Source organism: Cucurbita maxima, unplaced genomic scaffold (genome assembly GCF_002738345.1).
Source record: "Cucurbita maxima cultivar Rimu unplaced genomic scaffold, Cmax_1.0 Cma_Scf00136, whole genome shotgun sequence".
NCBI lineage: Eukaryota > Viridiplantae > Streptophyta > Magnoliopsida > Cucurbitales > Cucurbitaceae > Cucurbita > Cucurbita maxima.
The window spans coordinates 18,311-39,402 of NW_019272152.1; the positions used below are offsets into that span (position 1 = coordinate 18,311).

At 33.8% G+C, this 21,092-nt stretch overlaps 2 protein-coding genes across 4 annotated transcripts; both read right to left on the reverse strand.

The window, feature by feature from the left end:
- Positions 1-431: 431 nt before the first annotated feature.
- On the reverse strand, positions 432-2,901 carry LOC111473647 (cyclin-dependent kinase inhibitor 5-like). 2 transcript variants are annotated; one of them, XM_023119107.1, is made up of 5 exons: positions 2,852-2,901; positions 2,279-2,802; positions 2,156-2,205; positions 1,019-1,216; positions 432-908 (listed from the first exon to the last, which is right to left on the reverse strand). In XM_023119107.1, the coding sequence occupies exons 2-5, from the start codon at positions 2,750-2,752 to the stop codon at positions 839-841; spliced, it is 792 nt and encodes a 263-aa protein (XP_022974875.1). In that variant the 5' UTR covers positions 2,753-2,802; positions 2,852-2,901; the 3' UTR covers positions 432-838. The 2 variants fall into 2 exon arrangements, with proteins under 2 accessions (XP_022974875.1, XP_022974874.1); XM_023119106.1 differs by having other exon boundaries at positions 2,156-2,238; positions 2,306-2,802; positions 2,852-2,900.
- A 5,739-nt stretch (positions 2,902-8,640) lies between these two features.
- Positions 8,641-17,759, reverse strand: LOC111473655 (transcriptional corepressor LEUNIG_HOMOLOG-like). Of its 2 annotated transcripts, none has more exons than XM_023119118.1 (18): positions 17,648-17,759; positions 17,268-17,493; positions 17,057-17,154; positions 16,666-16,775; positions 16,271-16,551; positions 16,105-16,174; positions 15,907-16,018; positions 15,005-15,054; positions 14,646-14,921; positions 14,475-14,546; positions 14,083-14,307; positions 13,391-13,532; positions 13,189-13,298; positions 12,511-12,660; positions 12,233-12,385; positions 12,001-12,123; positions 9,698-9,895; positions 8,641-9,132 (listed from the first exon to the last, which is right to left on the reverse strand). In XM_023119118.1, exons 2-18 carry the CDS (start codon positions 17,297-17,299, stop codon positions 8,989-8,991), a joined length of 2,346 nt encoding a protein of 781 aa, XP_022974886.1. In that variant the 5' UTR covers positions 17,300-17,493; positions 17,648-17,759; the 3' UTR covers positions 8,641-8,988. The 2 variants fall into 2 exon arrangements, with proteins under 2 accessions (XP_022974886.1, XP_022974885.1); XM_023119117.1 differs by having other exon boundaries at positions 14,646-14,924.
- Positions 17,760-21,092: the final 3,333 nt, after the last annotated feature.

A 21,092-nucleotide genomic window follows, 5' to 3' on the forward strand; every position in this document is an offset into this window, starting at 1 on the left:
GGGTAGAACATGTATAAAATATACAGTAAGAGAGAGAAAAATAGCAGAGTGAGTGGAGCAAGCGGCAGAAACAAAAAACAAACATTTGGAAGCAGGAAGTAATGATGGATTAGATAAGATTCTTTCCCATACGCCATTACAGAAAACAAAAAAGAATTGCAAAGAGGGGAGGGGGCCACCACAAGAAAGGAGCCAAAACAAAAAAATGAGACTTACACAGGGTCATGAAATAGTAGGTTCTGAATTCTGATTCTTTTCTGAACAGTGTCGCTCCAGCAGCTTGAGACTTGATCACAGTGATGCTTATCCTTAAATAAGAAGGTGGAGTGACTTGTCTTGCATGGAGAGATAAGGACCAAGGTTCTCTACTGGGACCAGAAAGAACTGCAAACAAAGATAATCAAGGAAGAAGAGAGAAAAGAACAAGAAGATATTGGGATGATAAAATGTTATTCCATCACAGTGTTCTTTGTTTTTTTTTTCACTGTTTCCATCAGTCCAAGTATAGGAAGGAAAATACAGTACAAATGGAGTAAAAGTAAAAAAAAAAATCTAAGTAAATTTCTGTACCCCACACATTCACCTAATTACCCAGATTACCCAAAGGCCTAAATCCTACACCAATCCATACACCCTGCGCCCTCAGGCCTTGAGTCCTATTTGCTGTGTAATTCAAATTCTTGTTATGTTACAGCCATTAGTACAGCCCTACTTCTTTACAAGTAAAAGGGTGACAGAAACTAAGATCTGACTATCTACCAATTATAAGCACAACATAACCTGAGAACATTGAGAAAAATAGGTCCAGAATCCTGATATATTGAGTGAAATTCGTCGTCTAATCGTCCAACTTCTCCCATTCATAACGACCGGGAAGTGGCTTGTCTGTGACTGGGTCGTAGTTATACCTGCAGTTAACCGGGAATGTAATACTCCTGATGTGAATTTAGCTCAATCCTCACGATAAGTTTAAAAGGGCGTCGAAAACAATATTGAAAATGAAAAATGTATCACTTACTTCTCAATGAATTTCCTCTGCTGCTCTCCTTCGGCCCAGTTGAAGAAATCGTCAACTTCCTGAGCAGTTGGAACATCTGTTGCAGAGGAGTTCTGCAGCTGTATCCTATCATCAGTGGTACTTGACACCTTCGTAGAAGAGCTCGGCGTTCGTATGCTGTCGGCCTTCCTTATCAAACTACAAGGAGTGGATTCCCTACTGCTCCCCAGTAAAATGAACACTGGTTAGAATTTGATCTAAACAAAAACTACAGACCAATTCATATATGTAAACAAAGCCAGAGGATGGAGGCGGCTATTCTGAGAAATAAATCGTATGTAGTATGTCAACTCATTGAATGCCTCAAATAGGAACAAAAAGACGTGCAGGATGAACAGATTTCAGCTCCTTCAATTTGAAGGACGAACAATGAAATGGTGAACGTTAAAGTTTTTCGGGGGAATCTTCACGTGATTCAATAGAGCCCCACGCTGGATTGGGCAAAAAAAATACAAAAAGGTAGCCATGATGAAGTTAGATAAACGAACGAACAGGAGAATAAAGGTAAAGCAATTCAAAAGGCACAGTCCTTCAAAAGTATTCTTACAGCGTGAGGCGCGTTTAGAAAGATTGCGAAAGTTTTTAGGCATAAAAGGACTATAGAAATCAATATTAGACGCGATTACAGAAATGTGATAAAGACAAATGCTCTTCTCAATTAATGTACAACACGAAAGGACTGGAAGCTACTGAAAAATCAAAATGAAAAAGGGGAAAAAGGGGGAAAAAGGACTTCTCGACATGCTCGAGTTTTGATGGAATTTTCAGTTTTTCGTCCATTTCAATTTCGAGTAAAAAAATGTATGCGTATGAACTTGTACGTCAGGAGAGAGAAGCGTGATAATTTTTGGAAGGGCGAATCAGAGATGATTAATTATGCTTGAAAATGTACTCTCTATTTCCTCGGAACAGATTGATCAACTTGTATGTGACAACACTGTGTTGTGTCAAATTGAAGAGAAAAATGGAAATCTAGCCCCAAAATTATCCAAAAACACATGAATCCTTGTCTTGAAGCATTGAAATGTGAAGAGAAAATGGCGATTCAATAAAAAAGAAATGAACAGAGAGGATGCAAGGAAGAAGAGAAAGGCCTACCTCGTTCTACCTTCAAATTCCAAATTATTTTCTCCAAACGAAGCGTCTTCCTGAGCACCAATATCGAGAATATTCACAATTTCCTGAAAAATTATTTTCTCCAAACGAAGCGTCTTCCTGAGCACCAATATCGAGAATATTCACAATTTCCTGAACCTCACTCTTCTTAACCACAATTTCTTCAACCACCGCCACGGCCGCCGCCGCTTCTTTCACATCGCCATCAACGCGCCGACGCGAGACGGACTCAATAGAACCAGCAGCGACAGAACAAACCCCCAATCTCGAGGAACCTCTGGAATCTACATTAACTCTCCGGCCACGAGCATCAGCACTCCTCTGCGTCAATTTCTGCTTCCTGGACTCATTCGCAACAGCAATACTCATCGGTTTTTGCAGCCGACGACTACGGAGCTGGAGATAAGAGCCAGAGGTGGCCGGAGACGACGACGGCTGGGGAGAATTTGAAACCTTCTGAAGGCGCTGAAGAGCTAGGGTTTTGGCACGAGTTCGAACGCCAATGTAGGAAGAAGATTGAGAGGCGTCGATGAGGGTGATTTCCCGTGAGGATTTGGATTTCTTGATGTACTTGCCCATGGGGGAGTACGTAAACAAGCTCTCATGGAGGAAGAGGGCAGTGGCGGAGGCTTTTTAGAGAGAGAAAATGAAGGTGGAATTGATGAAGAAGAAGAAGAAGAAGAGGAGAGAGAAAGCGAAATAGAAAGAATGATGTTAGAGTGTTGGTGTTGGGGTAATTTATGCAGTGAACGATCAAAGAATAAAAGAAAACAGGTAGGGTTGGGTTTTTCAGAATTGCTGTACTTTCATTTTCCATTTTCCATTTCTTTTCTTTTATTTAATATCAATAAAAAAGCTTCTTTTTTTTTTTTTTTTATCTTTCATTTATTTATATATATATATATATATAACATTTATTTAAAACATGTCTTGTACAAGAAGATTTCCACACCATTATAAATTATAAATAACGGTTTGTTCTCCTCCCAGTCAAATATGGAACATCACAATCCACCCCTTTGGGTCCAACGTCGTCGCTAACACTCTTTCCTTCCTACCATCGATGTGGAACCACCCCCAAATCCACTCCCTTTGGAGCCAGCGTTCTTACTGGCACACCACTCGTATCTACCCTTTGAGGAACAGCGAGAAGGCAGCCACGTGGTCAGATGTCTGGCTCTATTATCATTTGTAACGTCCACTGTTAGCCGATATTGTTCTCCTTGGGGTATATATATATTCTTGTATGTTTATTTGTGTTTTCAAGGGGTCTGAGAAATTTATGAAGAAATGTTTTAGTTCGTTGAGCATTGACCAAGCGGGGTTAGTAAAAAAAAAAAAAAAAAACAGAATAAAAAAAAGTGTTTTTGGTCGGATGTAGACTTTCTTAATCTAAATTCCTTTTATTTCTCTCTCGACCAATGCTCCGGTTCTCCTTACTCGAAAGACGTAACAGTCGAAACTCACCGTTAGCAAATATTGTATGCTTTTTTCCATTATATATTGCCGTCAGTCTCACGATTTTAAAACACGTCTATTAGGAAGAGATTTCCACACACTTAATAAACAAATGTTTTATTCTCCTCTCCAACAAATGTGAGATCTCACAAAAGATTCGCCGCCGTGACATGTATCGAGGTTGGCGATAGATTGTATATAGAAAAAATAGCTCGTATTAAACCCCCGACCTTTGAGAAGGTTACTCCTCTTCCTCCCAACCTGCTATGACTCAACCACTTTCATACTTCAAATGAGAAGCTGTGCTTTCAATCTCATTCTCGGCTCGAGTATGGGTCATATTATATATATATATATAGTTTTTTAAATAATATATTTATTTTAATTTCAAAAGGCCATTTGTCTTGCAGAAAGAAAAACAATCAAAGTCAACTGAAAACCACTTTTGAAATGATTTTAATATGATGCAAGGTAGCTTCAAACACAACCCATATAAAATCTTAAGTTGACTTTTTTTAAATAAATAGTAGAAATTGGTCCAAATAAATTAAAAATAAAAGCAAATTTACAAATTTAATCTCAACCGCTCAATTTCAACAAATATTTATTATGTTATTTAAATTAATTTTTTTTATTTAATAGCTCTTCAACTTTTAATTTCGTATTAAAAATATATAAACTTTTTACCAAAATTAACTAAATTAAAATATTTCAAATAATATATATATTAAATTCAAATTAAAATTTAATGAATTATTAAATATTTTTGAATTTTAAACGTAAATATATAATTATAAAAAAAAAAAAAANAAAAAAAAAAAACAGAATAAAAAAAAGTGTTTTTGGTCGGATGTAGACTTTCTTAATCTAAATTCCTTTTATTTCTCTCTCGACCAATGCTCCGGTTCTCCTTACTCGAAAGACGTAACAGTCGAAACTCACCGTTAGCAAATATTGTATGCTTTTTTCCATTATATATTGCCGTCAGTCTCACGATTTTAAAACACGTCTATTAGGAAGAGATTTCCACACACTTAATAAACAAATGTTTTATTCTCCTCTCCAACAAATGTGAGATCTCACAAAAGATTCGCCGCCGTGACATGTATCGAGGTTGGCGATAGATTGTATATAGAAAAAATAGCTCGTATTAAACCCCCGACCTTTGAGAAGGTTACTCCTCTTCCTCCCAACCTGCTATGACTCAACCACTTTCATACTTCAAATGAGAAGCTGTGCATTCAATCTCATTCTCGGCTCGAGTATGGGTCATATTATATATATATATATATATATATATATATATATATATATATATATATATATATATATAGTTTTTTAAATAATATATTTATTTTAATTTCAAAAGGCCATTTGTCTTGCAGAAAGAAAAACAATCAAAGTCAACTGAAAACCACTTTTGAAATGATTTTAATATGATGCAAGGTAGCTTCAAACACAACCCATATAAAATCTTAAGTTGACTTTTTTTAAATAAATAGTAGAAATTGGTCCAAATAAATTAAAAATAAAAGCAAATTTACAAATTTAATCTCAACCGCTCAATTTCAACAAATATTTATTATGTTATTTAAATTAATTTTTTTTATTTAATAGCTCTTCAACTTTTAATTTCGTATTAAAAATATATAAACTTTTTACCAAAATTAACTAAATTAAAATATTTCAAATAATATATATATTAAATTCAAATTAAAATTTAATGAATTATTAAATATTTTTGAATTTTAAACGTAAATATATAATTATAAAAAAAAAAAAAAACAAATGATGGGATACCTGTGTCTTTTACGAAAAAGACAAAGCTATTTTCGTAGGGCTCAGAAGGAAAAAAGAAGTCATTTTCTTAAATTATTATATTTAAAAATATGTATATAAATAATTTTGTTTTAAAAGAAAAAGAGAGAGAAAAAGAAGAGGGACTTTTGCCCCAGTTTGGAGGGCGGTCAGACCCTCCTAGAGGGCAGCCCTGGGCGGTGGTCCTCGTTATGGGCACACGCGGAGTCCTTCAAATTGGAAAGTCATGGAATGCCTGTGAAAACTATGACACCCAATCAAATATGTTACATAAAACAACTCACTTTTTACTATCGTTATATTTTTTCGAGGTCCAGCGTTCTCGTTGATACTCGTTTTCTTCTCCAATCGATGTGAGACCCCCCAATCCTCATTCCTTCAAAGCTCAACGTCCTTGTCGACACACAACCGTGTGTCCACTCCATTTGAGGTTCGGCGTCTTTGTTGGCACACTGCCTTGTGTCTACTCTCTTCATGGCTCAGTCTTCTTATTGACACATCTCCAATCGATGTTTTAATCCATTTTTTTACACCCTTATAAATAATGTTCTATTCCATTTTTTCAAGGTCCAATGTTCACGTTGATACTCGTTTCCTTCTCCAATCGATGTGAAACCCCCCAATCCTCCTTCCTTCAAGGCTCAACGTCCTTGTTGACACACAACCGTGTGTCCACTCTATTCGGGGTTCGGCGTCTTTGTTGGCACACTGCCTCATGTCCACTCTCTTCAGGGTTCAACCTCCTTATTAGCACATCGCTCGATGTTTGGCTCTAATACAATTTATAACAGTCCAAGCCCACCGGTAGCAAATATTGTTCTCTTTGAATTTTCTCTCTTAGGTTTCATGTAAAGGTTTTTAAAACCCGTCTACTAGGGAGATGTTTTCACACCCTTATACAGAATGATTCATTCTCCTCCCCAACTGATATGAGATTTCACAACAAAACATGAACAAAAAAAAAAAAAAAAATGCAGCTATTTATTTATTTATTTTCGATAAATAGGCTCTTCATCAACGTCATTATTATGGTCTCCAAATTTTATAACAGATTTATCCTATGTTGTTCAAATTATAAATTTATTTATTTAATTAATTTCATATTAAAAAATTTTAAATATTAATTAATATGGTAATATATATAATTAAAATTTTATGTTTAATAGCATTATAAACTATCAAACTTTTATATCTTATAGGTTAATGAATTTTGTATAAAATTGAATATGTCAATGCAATATAAAAATTTAAAAACCTATTAAATAATAATAAAAAAAAAGATCAAATAAACAAAAACTTGAAAGTCGGGTTAAATTAAACTTGGAATTTTTTTTATTTTATTTTTATTCCAATTCATATCAAAACAAATAAATAAACTTAAAGTAAAAAATAAGGAAAAATATGTTTTTTTTTATTTCTTAAAAAAAATCATTTGAATTTATAATAAAATTATAAAAATAAAAATAAAGTTTTTTTTTCAAGCTTTTGGTAATTTAGAATTTATAAATTGAATCCATGACAAGTTAACTCTTAAATGTTACATTTTAATCATTAATTTTTTTTTGAAGTCTTTTCCATATTAGACTAAGAATTTTCTTTACGGACGATTTTCTTAATTTTTTTTATAGTAAGTTATTGTGATTAACCATGTTTTAAATCTTGTTTTATTTCTCCTCACAAATAAATTTATTAGACACAAATTAAAAAATTTAGAGTCATATTTAAAATTAAATTTTATATCTAACATTAATATGTGTAGCAAAATTTAGAATCGATGATTAAAAATTAAATTATTAAATAAAAAATTTAGGTAAGAAAGTAAAACCTTTTCATTTCTTCCATTCTAATTATAAATAACCAAATTCAAATTTGAGTAAAAAACAATTTACGAAACAATCATTAACAAGAATATTTCAAATCAATTCCACCTAATAAATTAATTTGCAAGAAAACAAAAGTAAAATTGTAGATAATTAAAATAATAATAATAATATATATATAATTATTACATTCTGAAAATCCCATTTTAACAAAGTAAGTGAAGAAAATCATCCAATATTGAAAATTTAATAATATTTTTGACTCGTTTTTTAATTTTTTAAGAATTAAATGGAAAAGTGAAAAAAAAAATGAAATAAAAGACAAAAGACATGTAGGTTCAGAGTATGCGACCATGAGAGGTGGAAGCAGCCATGCAACCTCCACATTATCTGCCAGTTTGTACCTAATTTATTTTATTCATTTATTTTGGAAGCAGCCATGCAACCTCCACATTATCTGCCAGTTTGTACCTAATTTATTTTATTCATTTATTTATTAATTATTGCTATTTATTTACGAAAAAAAATTAAAATGGTCCCCACACGCACTAACCTTTGGTGCTATGACAGCAAACTTTGAGATATAAAAAAAAAATATATATATACAAAAAAAAATATTATGCTTCTTTCTTCGTCCTCAATGATTTGCTCTGACCAAAATGATCGAGGAAACACGTGGCATGATTTCATTACCCCACGTAGCATGCAATGGAGTTGCACATGTAACCGTATCATTCCCCATGTGCACCAAGATTCGAATGTAAGAATTTTTTTTCTAATTAAATTACAAATTATAAAATGGATTTTATAATTTGATCCTTATAAATAAAAGTTTCATATTATTTTATCCAAGTAAGAAAAAAATTCTTTTTTTTTTTTAATCAATGCGTTTGATATGGGAATCAATTCATTATTTTTTATTATTATTATTATTATTTTTTCATTTTCAGCCCTATTTAGCTAAAAAAAAGACGTCATCGAGGAACTATAATGTGTTGCTAAATTTTAAATAAAAATTATTTTAATTATAGTAATTAATATCTTTTTTCAATTTACATATTTAACAAAATCTTAGACCCACCATGAAATTTGACATTTGTCATATATATATATATATATATATATATGACTTCAACAAAGACCTAGTTTTAGACATTCCCACCAGAAAAATGTACAAAGAATCAACTAAATGATTTATGAAAAAATTATTACAAGAAAAAATAATTAAATAAAACGTAAAGAACTAGTTGTTTTATAATTAAAAATAGAATTAAAGCATGGTAATAACCAAAATACTAATAATATTAATAAAAATAAAAATAAAATAAAATTTAACAAACATAATGAAAAAATCCTTTAAACAGTTAAAGATTAAGCTCTACTAAAACGGTGTCGTTGAAGGTTCAATTTCTAAAATCCATTAGACAAGACATGAGCCCCACATAGGGAAACCTTGAAAACAACCAGTAGGTAAGGGGAAAAACACCACACCGCTTATTATCCACAATAACGCTAAATGATGAAGAAAAATGGAAGGTAAATTTTGAATACAGCAAATAGCTTTTCTTTCTCTACTTTTTTTTTTTTTTTTTTTTTTAACTTTTAAAAATTCCATTTTCAGCCTTTTAGCTGCAGTTTTGAGAAAAATGGAAAAGAAAAAAGCTACTAGACTTGTATAATCAGAAATGACTCAACTAATGTCAGAGAAGTTGTGTGTTCTTACTTCCATATCTTGACAGATTTGTCGTGGCTCGCCGACGCGACCATTCCTGTTATTGGTGATTGAGCCAACGATGAAATCACGCACTCGTGAGCGGGCATTGTCATACACTTGTTCTCAGCCATGTTCCACAGCTCCAATGACTGCAATTTATCAGATTTGAATCAAGTTACAGACATGTGTAAAGAAAAAAAACACGTGTAGTACAGCACCGATGTCGAACAACTCCTAATATTTACTTCAATGTTGTCTATCGAGTCACATAAAATGTTCTCAGCTTCGTCACACCGAAACAAGGTCATCAACAACAGAAATGGAAAAAGTGGAGCTTTTTGTGTGGAATCTACTTTTTGAAATACAATAAATATGTGGGAGTGAGGATTTGAATCACCTTAGTGCATACCTTATGACATGGGATTTCCTTTTGCAATAGAAAACCGCTTTTCGAAACAAAAAACGTGAAATAAACATATTCGGTAACCATTTTCTAACAAATATTCTATGTATTTCATCTTAACTGAAACTGTTCTTACTATAAAAATTATGGGCTTGAAGATGATATTAACATGACAGAACCACAACCAATTGAGTCATAAATAAACTCCCAAGTGATAGGGCTCTTAATGCATGAGATGGAATCACCGGAAGCAAAAGGTAAACTAAAGCTAAGTAATGATGAAATAATGATAATTTAAGGCAGTGTATAACCTGGTAACCGCCGAGAACCAAGAGTGAGGAATAGCTTGGATGAAAAACGCAAGAATTGAACATATTTCCACTGGAACTGAGCTCGTGAATGCATTCTCCCGAAGCGATCGACCAAACTCTGACGGAATCTCGACTAACAGATGCTAAATAATCTCCATTTGTATCCCAACAAACAGAATGTACCTCTGATGAGTGACCCTGAAAAGTGAAGAAAATTATTCTCATCAGCCACTTGAATATACTTGTAATTAAGAAACTTTCTAAAGAATCTTCTGGTTTAAATTTCTGGTATTAATTATAGTAATGATTTAGGTGATCTTTTAGTAGCTTTTGTGTGTTGAGGTGTTGGAAGACTTCTCTTGTTGGCCCCACTCTCAGACCTTTTCTTAGAAACCGAAATGGAAGAATGGCCATACAAAAAAACAAACCCACAAAAGAAGTCTCAATACTAACTAAAAGGAATGATTCCAATCCAAAAGAATGAGACAGAGCTGATAATTACAAGAAATCCAATGAAGAGACAGAGGCCCATAAAAATGCATTAAACCTAGCAATTTCTCAAACCTCTACAAATACCTTATAAAATAGCAAGGCCCCATTCTCAAACTTGTCCACCTACTTATCATCCATTTTTTATTCTCGAGAAAGATTGCTTCCTCCATGGAGATGTCAGGAATCACGGATCTCCACAATGGTATGATAATGTCCACTTTGAGCATAAGCTCTCGTAGATTTGTTTTGGGCTTCCCCAAAAGGCCTCATACCAATGGAGATAGTATTCCTCATTTATAAACCCATGATCATTCCCTAAATTAGCCAATGTGGAACTCACTCCCAACAATCCTCAACAGGAGAAGGAGAAACATACGAGGGACCTTCTAAAGGATAGCATCAAACCGAAAGGAGGATCCCATTTGGTTGTTTGGAAAAAATGTAAGAGTATCCAATCATCTCGAGGATAATGGATCTTGGGAACAACTTGGTAATAAGAATATATCCCTTCTTACAAACGGCTTCAAAGGTTTACCAAATCGAAGAGGATGGTGCTCTTTTAGTTTCCATCGCATTTGGCCCATTGCTAAGAGTTATGTGTCGCAGGACGTGAACTCATCAGTGGTCTCTCTCTACAAATATGAAATGTATTGATCATGCACAGATACCATTAAGCTTAGAGATCTCTTGGTGTCTAGAGTTCATTTTCATGTGAGCAATGGTCTTAACATCAAAATTTGGGAGAATAAACAGTTCTCTCTCAACTACCTTCTCTAGAGTTTAGGCAATCTCTAATTGCAAAAATGTATTCATCAGTCAAGTTTGGTACCCCTTCAAAAGCTTATTAGGACCTGAGTTTACAAAACCTAAAGATTGACCAAGATACTTGAGACTGGATTTCTCTCATGTATTCCCTCACTGATTTTGCTTTCAACCATCAAGACAATAGCTGGAACTGGACTTGACACCGTTCTAGGAGTTTCGGTATTAAATCCCTCCCCTCAAAGATCTTAGCAAAGAATTAACATTACTTGATCCAAATTTATTCACATGGGTTTAGGAATATAGATATACCAACAAAGCGAAAATCTTCCTTTGAATACTCTTTTCTAGGAGATCATATAACATGACATTGTTCTATGGATTACTCTCAATTCCAACTACTGCTTTATGTGCAGAAAAGATCATAAAACACAATCCCATCTTCTTCTCCATTGTTCTATGGATTTAGTACCAGTTTTGGCTCCATCTATCGAAATCTTTTGGATGGATTGCCCTGATTTATAGAGATATCCGAAAGCTTCTCCACTTCCCAATTATTTTAAATGCAGAAACTTGTCACTGAAAGGAGATCTTCTCCCCTCATAATATTCATTTGACTACTAGTATGCATTTAGCCTCAGGGCTTCCTAAGGGTGTCTCGTCTTGGAGGTGCACCTAAAGCTTGGTCCCTTTCAATTCAGACTATGATATATGTCATTAAAATTATCATTAGTCAATCTTAACATTTACCAAAAGTAAGAGACTAAAGTGAAAAAGAAACATTCAAACATTAGAGACTAAACATATATTTAGCCTAATAATTTTTCAAACCTTAATGACGACAGGTCCACAACCAGTCTTATACTTGGCATAGATGCATCAACTACAATCCTAGTGTTGAAACTACAATCCTACTTTTCATACGAAAAAATATTTATATATTGTTATAGATGGATAAATATGCAGAACATGAACTGAGAATTGCAATGACAGGAAACAGAACACTACATTAATCATTTTTCTTGAAATTTACTTCATTTTTTTTTTACCTTTAATGAGAGTGTTGGCCTGTCTGACTCGAAATCAATGATAGAAACCACGCTATCTGATGCTGCAGCCAGAAGTTGCCCTATTCTTGGCTGAAATCTTACCTGGGTAGAGGCAGAGCCACCCTGGTTCACAAACTTGAATTTAGACTAGAAATTTAACTGCTAATAAAACAGCAAAAGTAGACTGGGAATTTGAAAGAATGAAGCAAATGAATAGGATCTTTTGACTAGCCTTGGAGACGTGGGTAGAGCCCTGGTTGATGTGCCAGTAGCGAATCTCATTGTTTGCATCACAAGAGCAGAAAATCTCATTCTTCTTAGGGTGGAAATCAAGGGATGCCACTTGCGCGTTATGTCCAGTATATGCATGCAAACTATAAGTCGGCTGCAAGAAGAGATCCAACAGTCATTTATAATGAGCAAGGGAGAGGTACTCAATGATAGATCAATCGAAATAACTGACAACAAAAAATATATTTTGTGGAAGTGAATTTAAAAGAATAAACCTACTTGCGCTGAGTCCCAAAGTCGAATAGTTGTATCAAAGGAAGATGTTGCTAGCTGAGTTGAATTGGGTCTGAAACGAACATCAGTAATGATAAGAGTGTGCTCCTCTGATGTGGTTTCAGTTTGCAATGTCTCCATGTTCCAGATAACAACCTAAATATAAAATAATAAGAATGAAAATAAATATCAACAAGTGAACATCAAACATTTATATGTACTAGCATAGTTATATGAACGTATTGGATGTCCGGATGACAAAATATTTCAACAAGGTTTGCTAGTATACGATCCAAATTATGCAGTTGGGAGTGAATTCATTTTTGGTAGCATTTCTTTTTCAAAATACTTTCCATCTGAATTGCAGTACTCGGAATCTACCTTCTTCGTGGCATAAAAGGAATTGAAAGAGAATTGCACAGCACTACTATGAAAGATTTGAAGCATCAATATTACGTCTCGGTAAAATAATGCATAAACTTTTACACAAACCCAAGCCAAAATGACACGCGTACAGAAGAAAGGAAGTCGAGGAGATGATCCCATTAAGCTAATAAAAATAAAAGGTTGGGCGGCACATCAACTCTTATAAAGAGACAATTACGAAGGAGTTCACATTTCACTCATGGAAATCCAGATCAGTATCTGCAATAAAGATCACGGAAGAAATACAATGATTAATACCCTTTTGTCATGACCGGCACTTGCCAATAACTTTCCATCCGAAGAGAAATGACAGCACACAACTTTGCTGTTGCTTTTACGCATGGAACCAACTTCACTAAAAGAAGGACCTAAAATGGGGGAGGGACACAAAACCAATGGTATAGTCTATCAGAACCAGGACATCCATGACCACTGTTTGAATGAAGTAATCATGGATTACCCTTTGAGTTTTCAGCAGCATGGTCCGAAGGGTTCCGCTTCAACGTGCCAAACAAATCCCTTCCATCCCCATCATCATGTGACAGGAACGATTCCACATTATCATCTAAGGAGCCAATATCTCCTAGATGTTCCATGTCCTCCTGAAATGGGAAATAATAAAATATTATCGTAAACGGACTAACTGAGTGCCATACATAGAAACGCTATTGTCTTTTAATGATTTTTCAACACAAAATAATGTATATTTTATGGCAAGTTAAGAAGACATGGCCAAACATGAAACAAGAAAAGTACATGGATATTTGACGATTGCCATCACAACTTCATATCAATTACACATACATGACCTTATGAAAGTGGGTGGTAACCATGGGATTCTAAACTCTAGAACATTGAGATCTGAAAAGAAAGAAAGCTAAAAAAGATATGATTCAAAGTATCAAACAGATGTATAGGTTGTAACGTGAACTATTATATACTAAACTGATGCATAGGTTGTAATATAAGCAAATGTTCATACCGCAGCCCTAGTTAGAATGTTGTCTCTTTATCATGAAGACAACATATTGTTGTACTAGACATGGGGTTCAATCTTAAAACCAATTGATCGGGAGGTCTTTTCATCTTTCCGATGTGGAATCCTCAACATGTTAAAGTAAAAAACATGTTTGAGTAAATAAGTTCCTTTACCAGCTGGTTTGTGGATGATGCAAGGCCTCCCGGTCCATCATTCCCATACATAATTAAACCACCCTTTTGCATGCTATTAACATTCTGCATATTAGGGGCAATAACAGCTCCATCACCAGGAGTGTGAGTTGACGGAGTTGATGGTTGGGAGTTAGGTCCAAGGGTATTCCCTGTTCCAGTACTGTTAGCAGCACCAGATGATGAAGGTCCCTTCCTTTTTCGGTTCTGCAACACACATTCAATTAACAATTATAAGTTTTCTAATTCATAAAAAGGAAGTTTCTGATTGTAAAATGTTAAAGAATGCTGTTAACGGTACTCGGATAGATTAGTAACTACTTAGTTCCTTGAACTTATGGAGCGTAAGGAAAAGAAAATAAGTTTAGGCAGACCTGTTGTACTTGCTGAGGATGTAAGCCATCCTGCTGTTGGGAAGAAGATTGTTGCATTTGTGGAATATTCATCTGCAAAGTGTGCCTTCAACAGTTTAGATTACCTTAACATGAATCAAGACAGAAAGTACTAGGATTCGAGATGGCGTGCAATTCCGGAAGGAAACATACCTTCGATGAAGTTGACTGCATGGGTGAGCCAATTGATCCATCATTCGCAATTGGTTGACCATCTTTTGTATTTAAATTATTCCTTTGTAATCCTCTGAATCTTTGTGGATCCATGTCACTGTACATAGGCGAACTACCAAGGTTTCCTTGTGCTTGGACCTGTGCCAAGAGTTGCTGCTGCTGCTGCTGCTGCGGTAAGAGCTGAAATTGATTAGTACTCTGAAGGAAAGGCTTTTGAACCTGTGCACCTAAACCTGGCCTCATTTGCTCAATACCCTGCTAAGGAAAAGGCCACAAATGTGAACTTGAAAGCATACTCGAATATCCTTAATCTAAAGAAAGGGAGAAATATAACTTACAGCTAAAGGCCATCCCTTCAATGGTAGACCATTGAGTCCAGGGTTCAATCCTGGAATATAAACACAAGTTTTTCAAGATATGGAGAATGGACCTCAAAGTTAAAGTTACAGGAAGCATTGCAGTAAACTATCTCCATTATCTTAGTGACGCAAATGGACCAGCCGAGTTCAAGGCAAGTATCTTCTAGCCAACTCCGAACGCATTCAAACAGGCAAGGCAGGTTTGGAAAGATTAATTAAATACATGTTAAACTGCAAACAAATTAAATAGAACAGTAATCATACTTTAGTACCTTATTTTTTTTAATAATAATAATAATAAAAAAGAGCAATTGTTCGAGCAAATTGTGTCACACTCTCCAGATTTATTTGAAAAACTACGATCAGAAAGAGTAACAGATGTTACCAGAAACATTCTACATTTAAAATCAAATTAGAGGGAAGAGAACTGCCACAAACAACAGATAACTCTGATTATGCTAAATTTTTTAGGAGCTCCCTGGGTCTTCGATATATATTTTCTGTAGGTGTAGGCCTTCACTTGTGGTAGGATTTCTTGGTAATATCACTTTCCTTTTAGTTTAGCCACTTCAATGTTTTTTATAGGTGTCAACTTGTCATCTTAGGACAGCGTAAGTCAAGATTCAGTAACTATTCAACTAGCTTCCCTTCGCAGTTTGACGGATTTGAATAAGTTGAATCGTGTCATCTCATTACATGCAGTCTACATATGTAGAAATTTCATGCAATCATTTTATCATGACAATCTCTGAGGGCAAGGTATAACTGAAGAAGTTTGAATATCAATGCTGACATAAAGAATGTTGGTGTCGTGAATAATAGAATTTATAGAAGCCTCGATGGCGAATGTCAAGAGGGAAGCATTTAGGAAGTATTCAAACCTGTGTTTCCCATTCCAGGTTTTGACTGCATTAACCCTGGCCCATAAACTGAAGATGGATCCATAGGTAATGACCTTTGAGTACCACCAATATTAACCTCTTGTTTAATATCCTACAAATACAAGATTATAGATCGACATTGCAGCTATATATACAAATAAAGAAACAAATAGCAGAGATGCTAAATAAACCAATTACCGTGGGCTGCTGAGCTCGGGCCTGCATCTGCTGCAATGCTGCATTCACACTTCCAGAGTTTCCCAACTGTCTGTGTAATTCAAGGAACCAAGAAGAATGCATTATCTACACATTAGGTTCAAGCAAACATTCATAAAAAGAATAAACAAAATAAAAGGGAACTTACCCTGGATGGTTTGTAGATGGTTTCATGAGGGCCACCCTTGCATCAAGCAGTGGCTGGGATGTCTCTGAATCCATAGCATTAGGGTTTTTCATGCGCTCCTCATACATCCTTGCTGCCAGAGCAGTTGCTGTTGGTTGCACTAGCATTCCTTCAGAATTAACAGCATTCAGTGAACCACTGAGTGAAGGGTGAGCACCGTCCCTTCGTTGTAACTGAGCTTGACGCATAAGCTGCAGTTGTTGTATCTGCAGTTGTTGTTCCTTCGATTTAATTTGTTGTGCCTGCAAATACGACATATGCAACAAAGGGAATCCAATTGAACTTGGCATCAATTCAATCCACAAGGCTAGTAATTCTGTGGATGGTTCTGAACAATAATAAGTTGAGAAAGTCACCTCTATATATGCTGCAGCAGGTTCCGAATGTTTCTCGTTTGTCCTTGCTATAAATATGTCCCAGAATACAGACCACCATTCGAACAAAAAACCTCCAGGAGCATCAATTGCTGCACATCATCATATGCAAGGATTCATATCGTCAACACAATGTTCTATTATAAATCACAGCACAGAATGTAATACAGTAATCTAGTTCCGATATGAACATTCTCCTCCCCTTTACACTCAACTTGAGTGTACTTAGTAACCTTCTTGATCACGCTCTGAGCAGTTGAGATACATGATAAAATATAACCATAATGAAGGAAAATCAGAGTAGAACTAGATTAGTTCTTATTCCACGTGAAATTTATTGAACAAAAACTGACAGATCTTTTTGAAGTATTACCTACTGGATCTGGAGCGACCTTTCCTTCATTCATGAAAGACTTAGCCGTGGCATGTAATTTTTTCTTCACCAAGTAATCATAAATGTACACATCGAGCCTGGAAAATCAACGAGAATTTATGGAAAAGTATTATTAAATGAAATTCTAACAAAAGATTGTAACGGAAGCATCTAACAATGAATAAAAGGAAAATTGAAGAGAAGTATCTACATCTTATCTGCCTCCCAGTTACTCTGCGCCATCTTCTATCTCCAAACCAAACGAACTGCTAAAGAAACCGACGAAAATTCTAAAATATGCTGTAATATAACCTATAGCTGCAAAATTAAGACAGAAGACTCCGCAGCCTGTTGAATTCAGCTCTGTACTGACGCGAATCAGCCTCAAAAACCACCAAAGAGACGGATCAACTCACGCATTACCTATCTCCGAAATCCTGAAAGTAAGATCTCCATTGATCAGATATCTCGTCCTCAAATTCACTATCACATATAGAATAAACTCAATTCAAAAAGCACGAAACCTTTCCACAATCCCAAACGAAGTCTTACACAGTTGACTAACTAGTTCAAAACAGCCAAAATTCTTACCTGAATTCGAGGAACTTGAAATTCAGCGTCGATTAACAAGCTCTAGGGCTAGTGATCAGAGATTTTACCAGGCTCGAACTGCTCAAAGTTAACATCATACTTGTTTGAGCCTTCGAGGACTTCAAAAGCTTAGTTCTCGGTCCGAACCTCACTCCATACCTGAGGCTCGGATCCGAATTGAATAGATCCGTCAGTATACGGCGTTGGTACTTTTTCCCTTTTTGCCTGTAAACCGGCACGGAAAATTTAGCGTCGTTATGTTAGGGTTTTGGATTGTACACGTGGACTTTGAAGATGAAGTAAGCAGTTGACTTAGTCTTCTATCAAACGGAAGAAGATGGGGTCCCGAGAGATAATTACTTTGGAATATTCATTTTTGTCTTTTTTTTTTCTTTTTTAGAAATATATTTAATAGTTAGTTTTTATCTTTATTAAATAATTTTTAAATGAAAATATAAATTTTACCGAATTTTTTATTTAATTAATATGACAGTTATTCTGTTTGGACCAAAACCAAGATAGGTATCTTCAAATTTAGGGATTTAGTAAGTGACGTATTAATTTGATTTTAAATTATTATTTTTTAAATGGATAAATATCTTTAGTTAATTTCAAATTTTTAAACCATTAGAAATAAATTTTAAATTTCTAAATATCTCTAATTTGAAATTTGGATGAAAAAATAAAAAATAAAATTTAATTTTAATTATTCATTTGGAAAGTTTGGAGATTTAAATTCAAATTCAAATTGATTATTTTACCAAAAATGCAAACTCTAATATTTACGTATTATTTTAAATAAAAATAAATATAATGGTTTGTTGTCGTCGTCTTATTTGTTTAAGGTGCATTGTCCATGACGGTATGTTCTCTACATGTCAAATCCCTTGTGTTACGTCGATTTATTGCTTTTTTTTTTTATTTTCATGATGTAATTTTTTATTATATGTGTAAGTATACAACGTTTTGGAAAAATCATGTCAATGTCTCTAAGTGACCTAAGATGTATGTATTATAGGGGGATACGACTAGCCATCAATTATTCCTATATGAAGTTATATATTATTATAGGGGATACGACTAGCCATCATTATTATTTATATTTATATTTTTAAATAAAAAAACATTTCTTCAATTATTTGTAATTTTTAAATTTTAAACTTTTTTTTTTTTTTAATTTCAATGCCATCCATTTTTAGACATTAATTATGAAAGAAAAAAAAATCATAGGATAAATTTTTATTATGTCAAGTGAAGAAAAAAAAAATAATAAAAGAAAATATGGTTTGTGGTTTCCAAATTTTCAACACAATTTTATAAATATTTATATGAAATGAAAACAACTAAAATTCTCATTTTTTTCTAAAAATAAATTAGAAATTATAAAACCGAGCTAAAAAAAATTACCAAAACTACCCTCAAGCAACTCACTCATTTGGGTAGCATCTCATCCATATATTATAATCCATTTTTTTTAAACCATAAATACAAAGGTTAAGTTTTAATATAATGTAATTAATTACTAAGGTCATTAAAGATATTTAGTACTGAATTATAATTTATTATATATATATTTATAAGTATCTTTATATATTGTTGTTTCCTTTGTTACTACTACGTATCCTTATAATTTATTTGATTATAAATAGAAACTTTCACACAAATTAAGCAAACATTTTTAAATATATTATCTCGTTCATTTAAATATTACACATTAATATTTAATTTTATTTAAAAAAAATGTGGAAGAACAAAATTACACATATTTTATCGTTATTTCCATTTGAAAATCTTCCCTCATTGTAGAAATTTACGGGTCACTCTCTCATCTCAGTTTTCGAGACCCTTAACATTTATATTATAATCTTTTGAAAAATTTATAAATTTATAGGTCACTCTCTTATCTCGAGACCTTTAACATTTCTATTAGAATCTTTTGAAAATTTTAAAAATTTACGGCTCAATCTCTTTTCTTAGTTTCCGATATCTTTAACATTTATATTAAAATCTTTTGAAAATTTAATAAATTTACGAGTCACCCTCTTGTTTAGTTCTCGAAACCGTTAACATATATATTATAATCTTTTGAAAAATTTAGAAATTTACTAGTGACTCTCTTGTCTCAGTTCTCGAAACTAAACCTTTATATTAAAATATTTTGAAAAATTTAGAAATTTACCGGTCACTCTCCTATCTCAATTTCCAAGACCTTTAACATTTATATTTAAATTTTTTGAAAATTTAAGAAATTTACGGATCACTCTCTGGTCCCGATTCCTTTAACATTTATATTAGAATATTTCGAACATTTTGGAAATTTACCGGTCACTCTCTTGTCTCTGTTCTTGAAACCTCTAATATTTATTTAGAATGTTTGCTTAATCCACCCTAACTAAATGGTGTGTAAAAGTTATCTATTTATAATCAAATAAATTATAAGAATATGAAAATAGTAATAAATTGAGCTTTTGAAAAATTTAGAAATTTATGGGTCACTCTCCTGACTCAGTTCTTGAGACTTTAACATTTATATTAGAAATTTACGAGTCATTCTCTTGTTTCAGTTCCTGAAAACCTTTAACATTTATATAAGAATCTTTTGAAAATTTTAAAAATTTACTATGTTACTGTCTTATCTCAGTTCCCGAGACCTTAAACATTTGAACGAAATGATATTGAACTTCACCGAACTGTAGATCATACCCTTTAACCCTTTCACGCACTCACGATCCTTCAACAAAAGTTGTTGCATGAAACAAAACCGCTCACTTCCCTTCAACACAACTCTTAAAATTTAGAGACCGAACATCTGTAAAAAAACGGAGAGAATAGGCATGGGAATATAAAAGTAAAGTACAAGTAGTTTTAGCTTAGGTGCAAAGTTGGTGGGAGGACATCCTTTTAGCTGTGCCATTAATAGCATAACCCAACAGCTCCCTTATTAAATGATATCACATTAGAACCCATATTAGCCATTGGAACTGCCTTTTTATAACCACTCTTGCCCAATTCAAAACCCCACCCCTTCTGCCTGATCCTAAAAAAAAACCCAAAGGTCAAAACCCTAATTAATGGGTATAACCATATTGGAAATTATGCCATTATAAATTGATAAACTCTAGTGAAGAGTTGTTACAGGCAGCCAGGGCTGCGTTCGAGAAATCTTTTAGAATAATTCAAAATTTCGGGTTGGTTGGATTGTTGACCTGAATAGAGTTGACCATCTAACTCGATCCAACCCTCTATTTTCTAGTTGGGTTGGGTTGAGTTCGGATTATTTTTTTATATTAAAAAAAATCATATTTATCTATTATAATTTAATAAATTCTCGTGAATAGTCGTTACAAGTCGAGCCAAAGCTGCATTGGAGAAATCTTTTAGAACAATTCAAAATTTTGGGTTGGTTGGATTGATGACCCGAATAGAGTTGATCACCCAACTCGAT

Excerpts from the sequence above, each read along its gene's own strand:
- LOC111473647 (XM_023119106.1), bottom strand. The coding sequence starts at position 2,752 with ATGGGCAAGTACATCAAGAAATCCAAATCCTCACGGGAAATCACCCTC. Across the intron at positions 1,217-2,155 it reads GAATTTGAAGGTAGAACGAG|TAGGGAATCCACTCCTTGTA; the intron begins GTAGGCCTTTCT and ends ACTGGGGAGCAG. Across the intron at positions 909-1,018 it reads CAGAGGAAATTCATTGAGAA|GTATAACTACGACCCAGTCA; the intron begins GTAAGTGATACA and ends GGTTAACTGCAG.
- LOC111473655 (XM_023119117.1), bottom strand. The coding sequence starts at position 17,299 with ATGGCGCAGAGTAACTGGGAGGCAGATAAGAT. Across the intron at positions 14,925-15,004 it reads TGAAGGGATGGCCTTTAGCT|CAGGGTATTGAGCAAATGAG; the intron begins GTAAGTTATATT and ends CCTTTTCCTTAG. Across the intron at positions 12,124-12,232 it reads GCTCTACCCACGTCTCCAAG|GGTGGCTCTGCCTCTACCCA; the intron begins GCTAGTCAAAAG and ends TTTGTGAACCAG.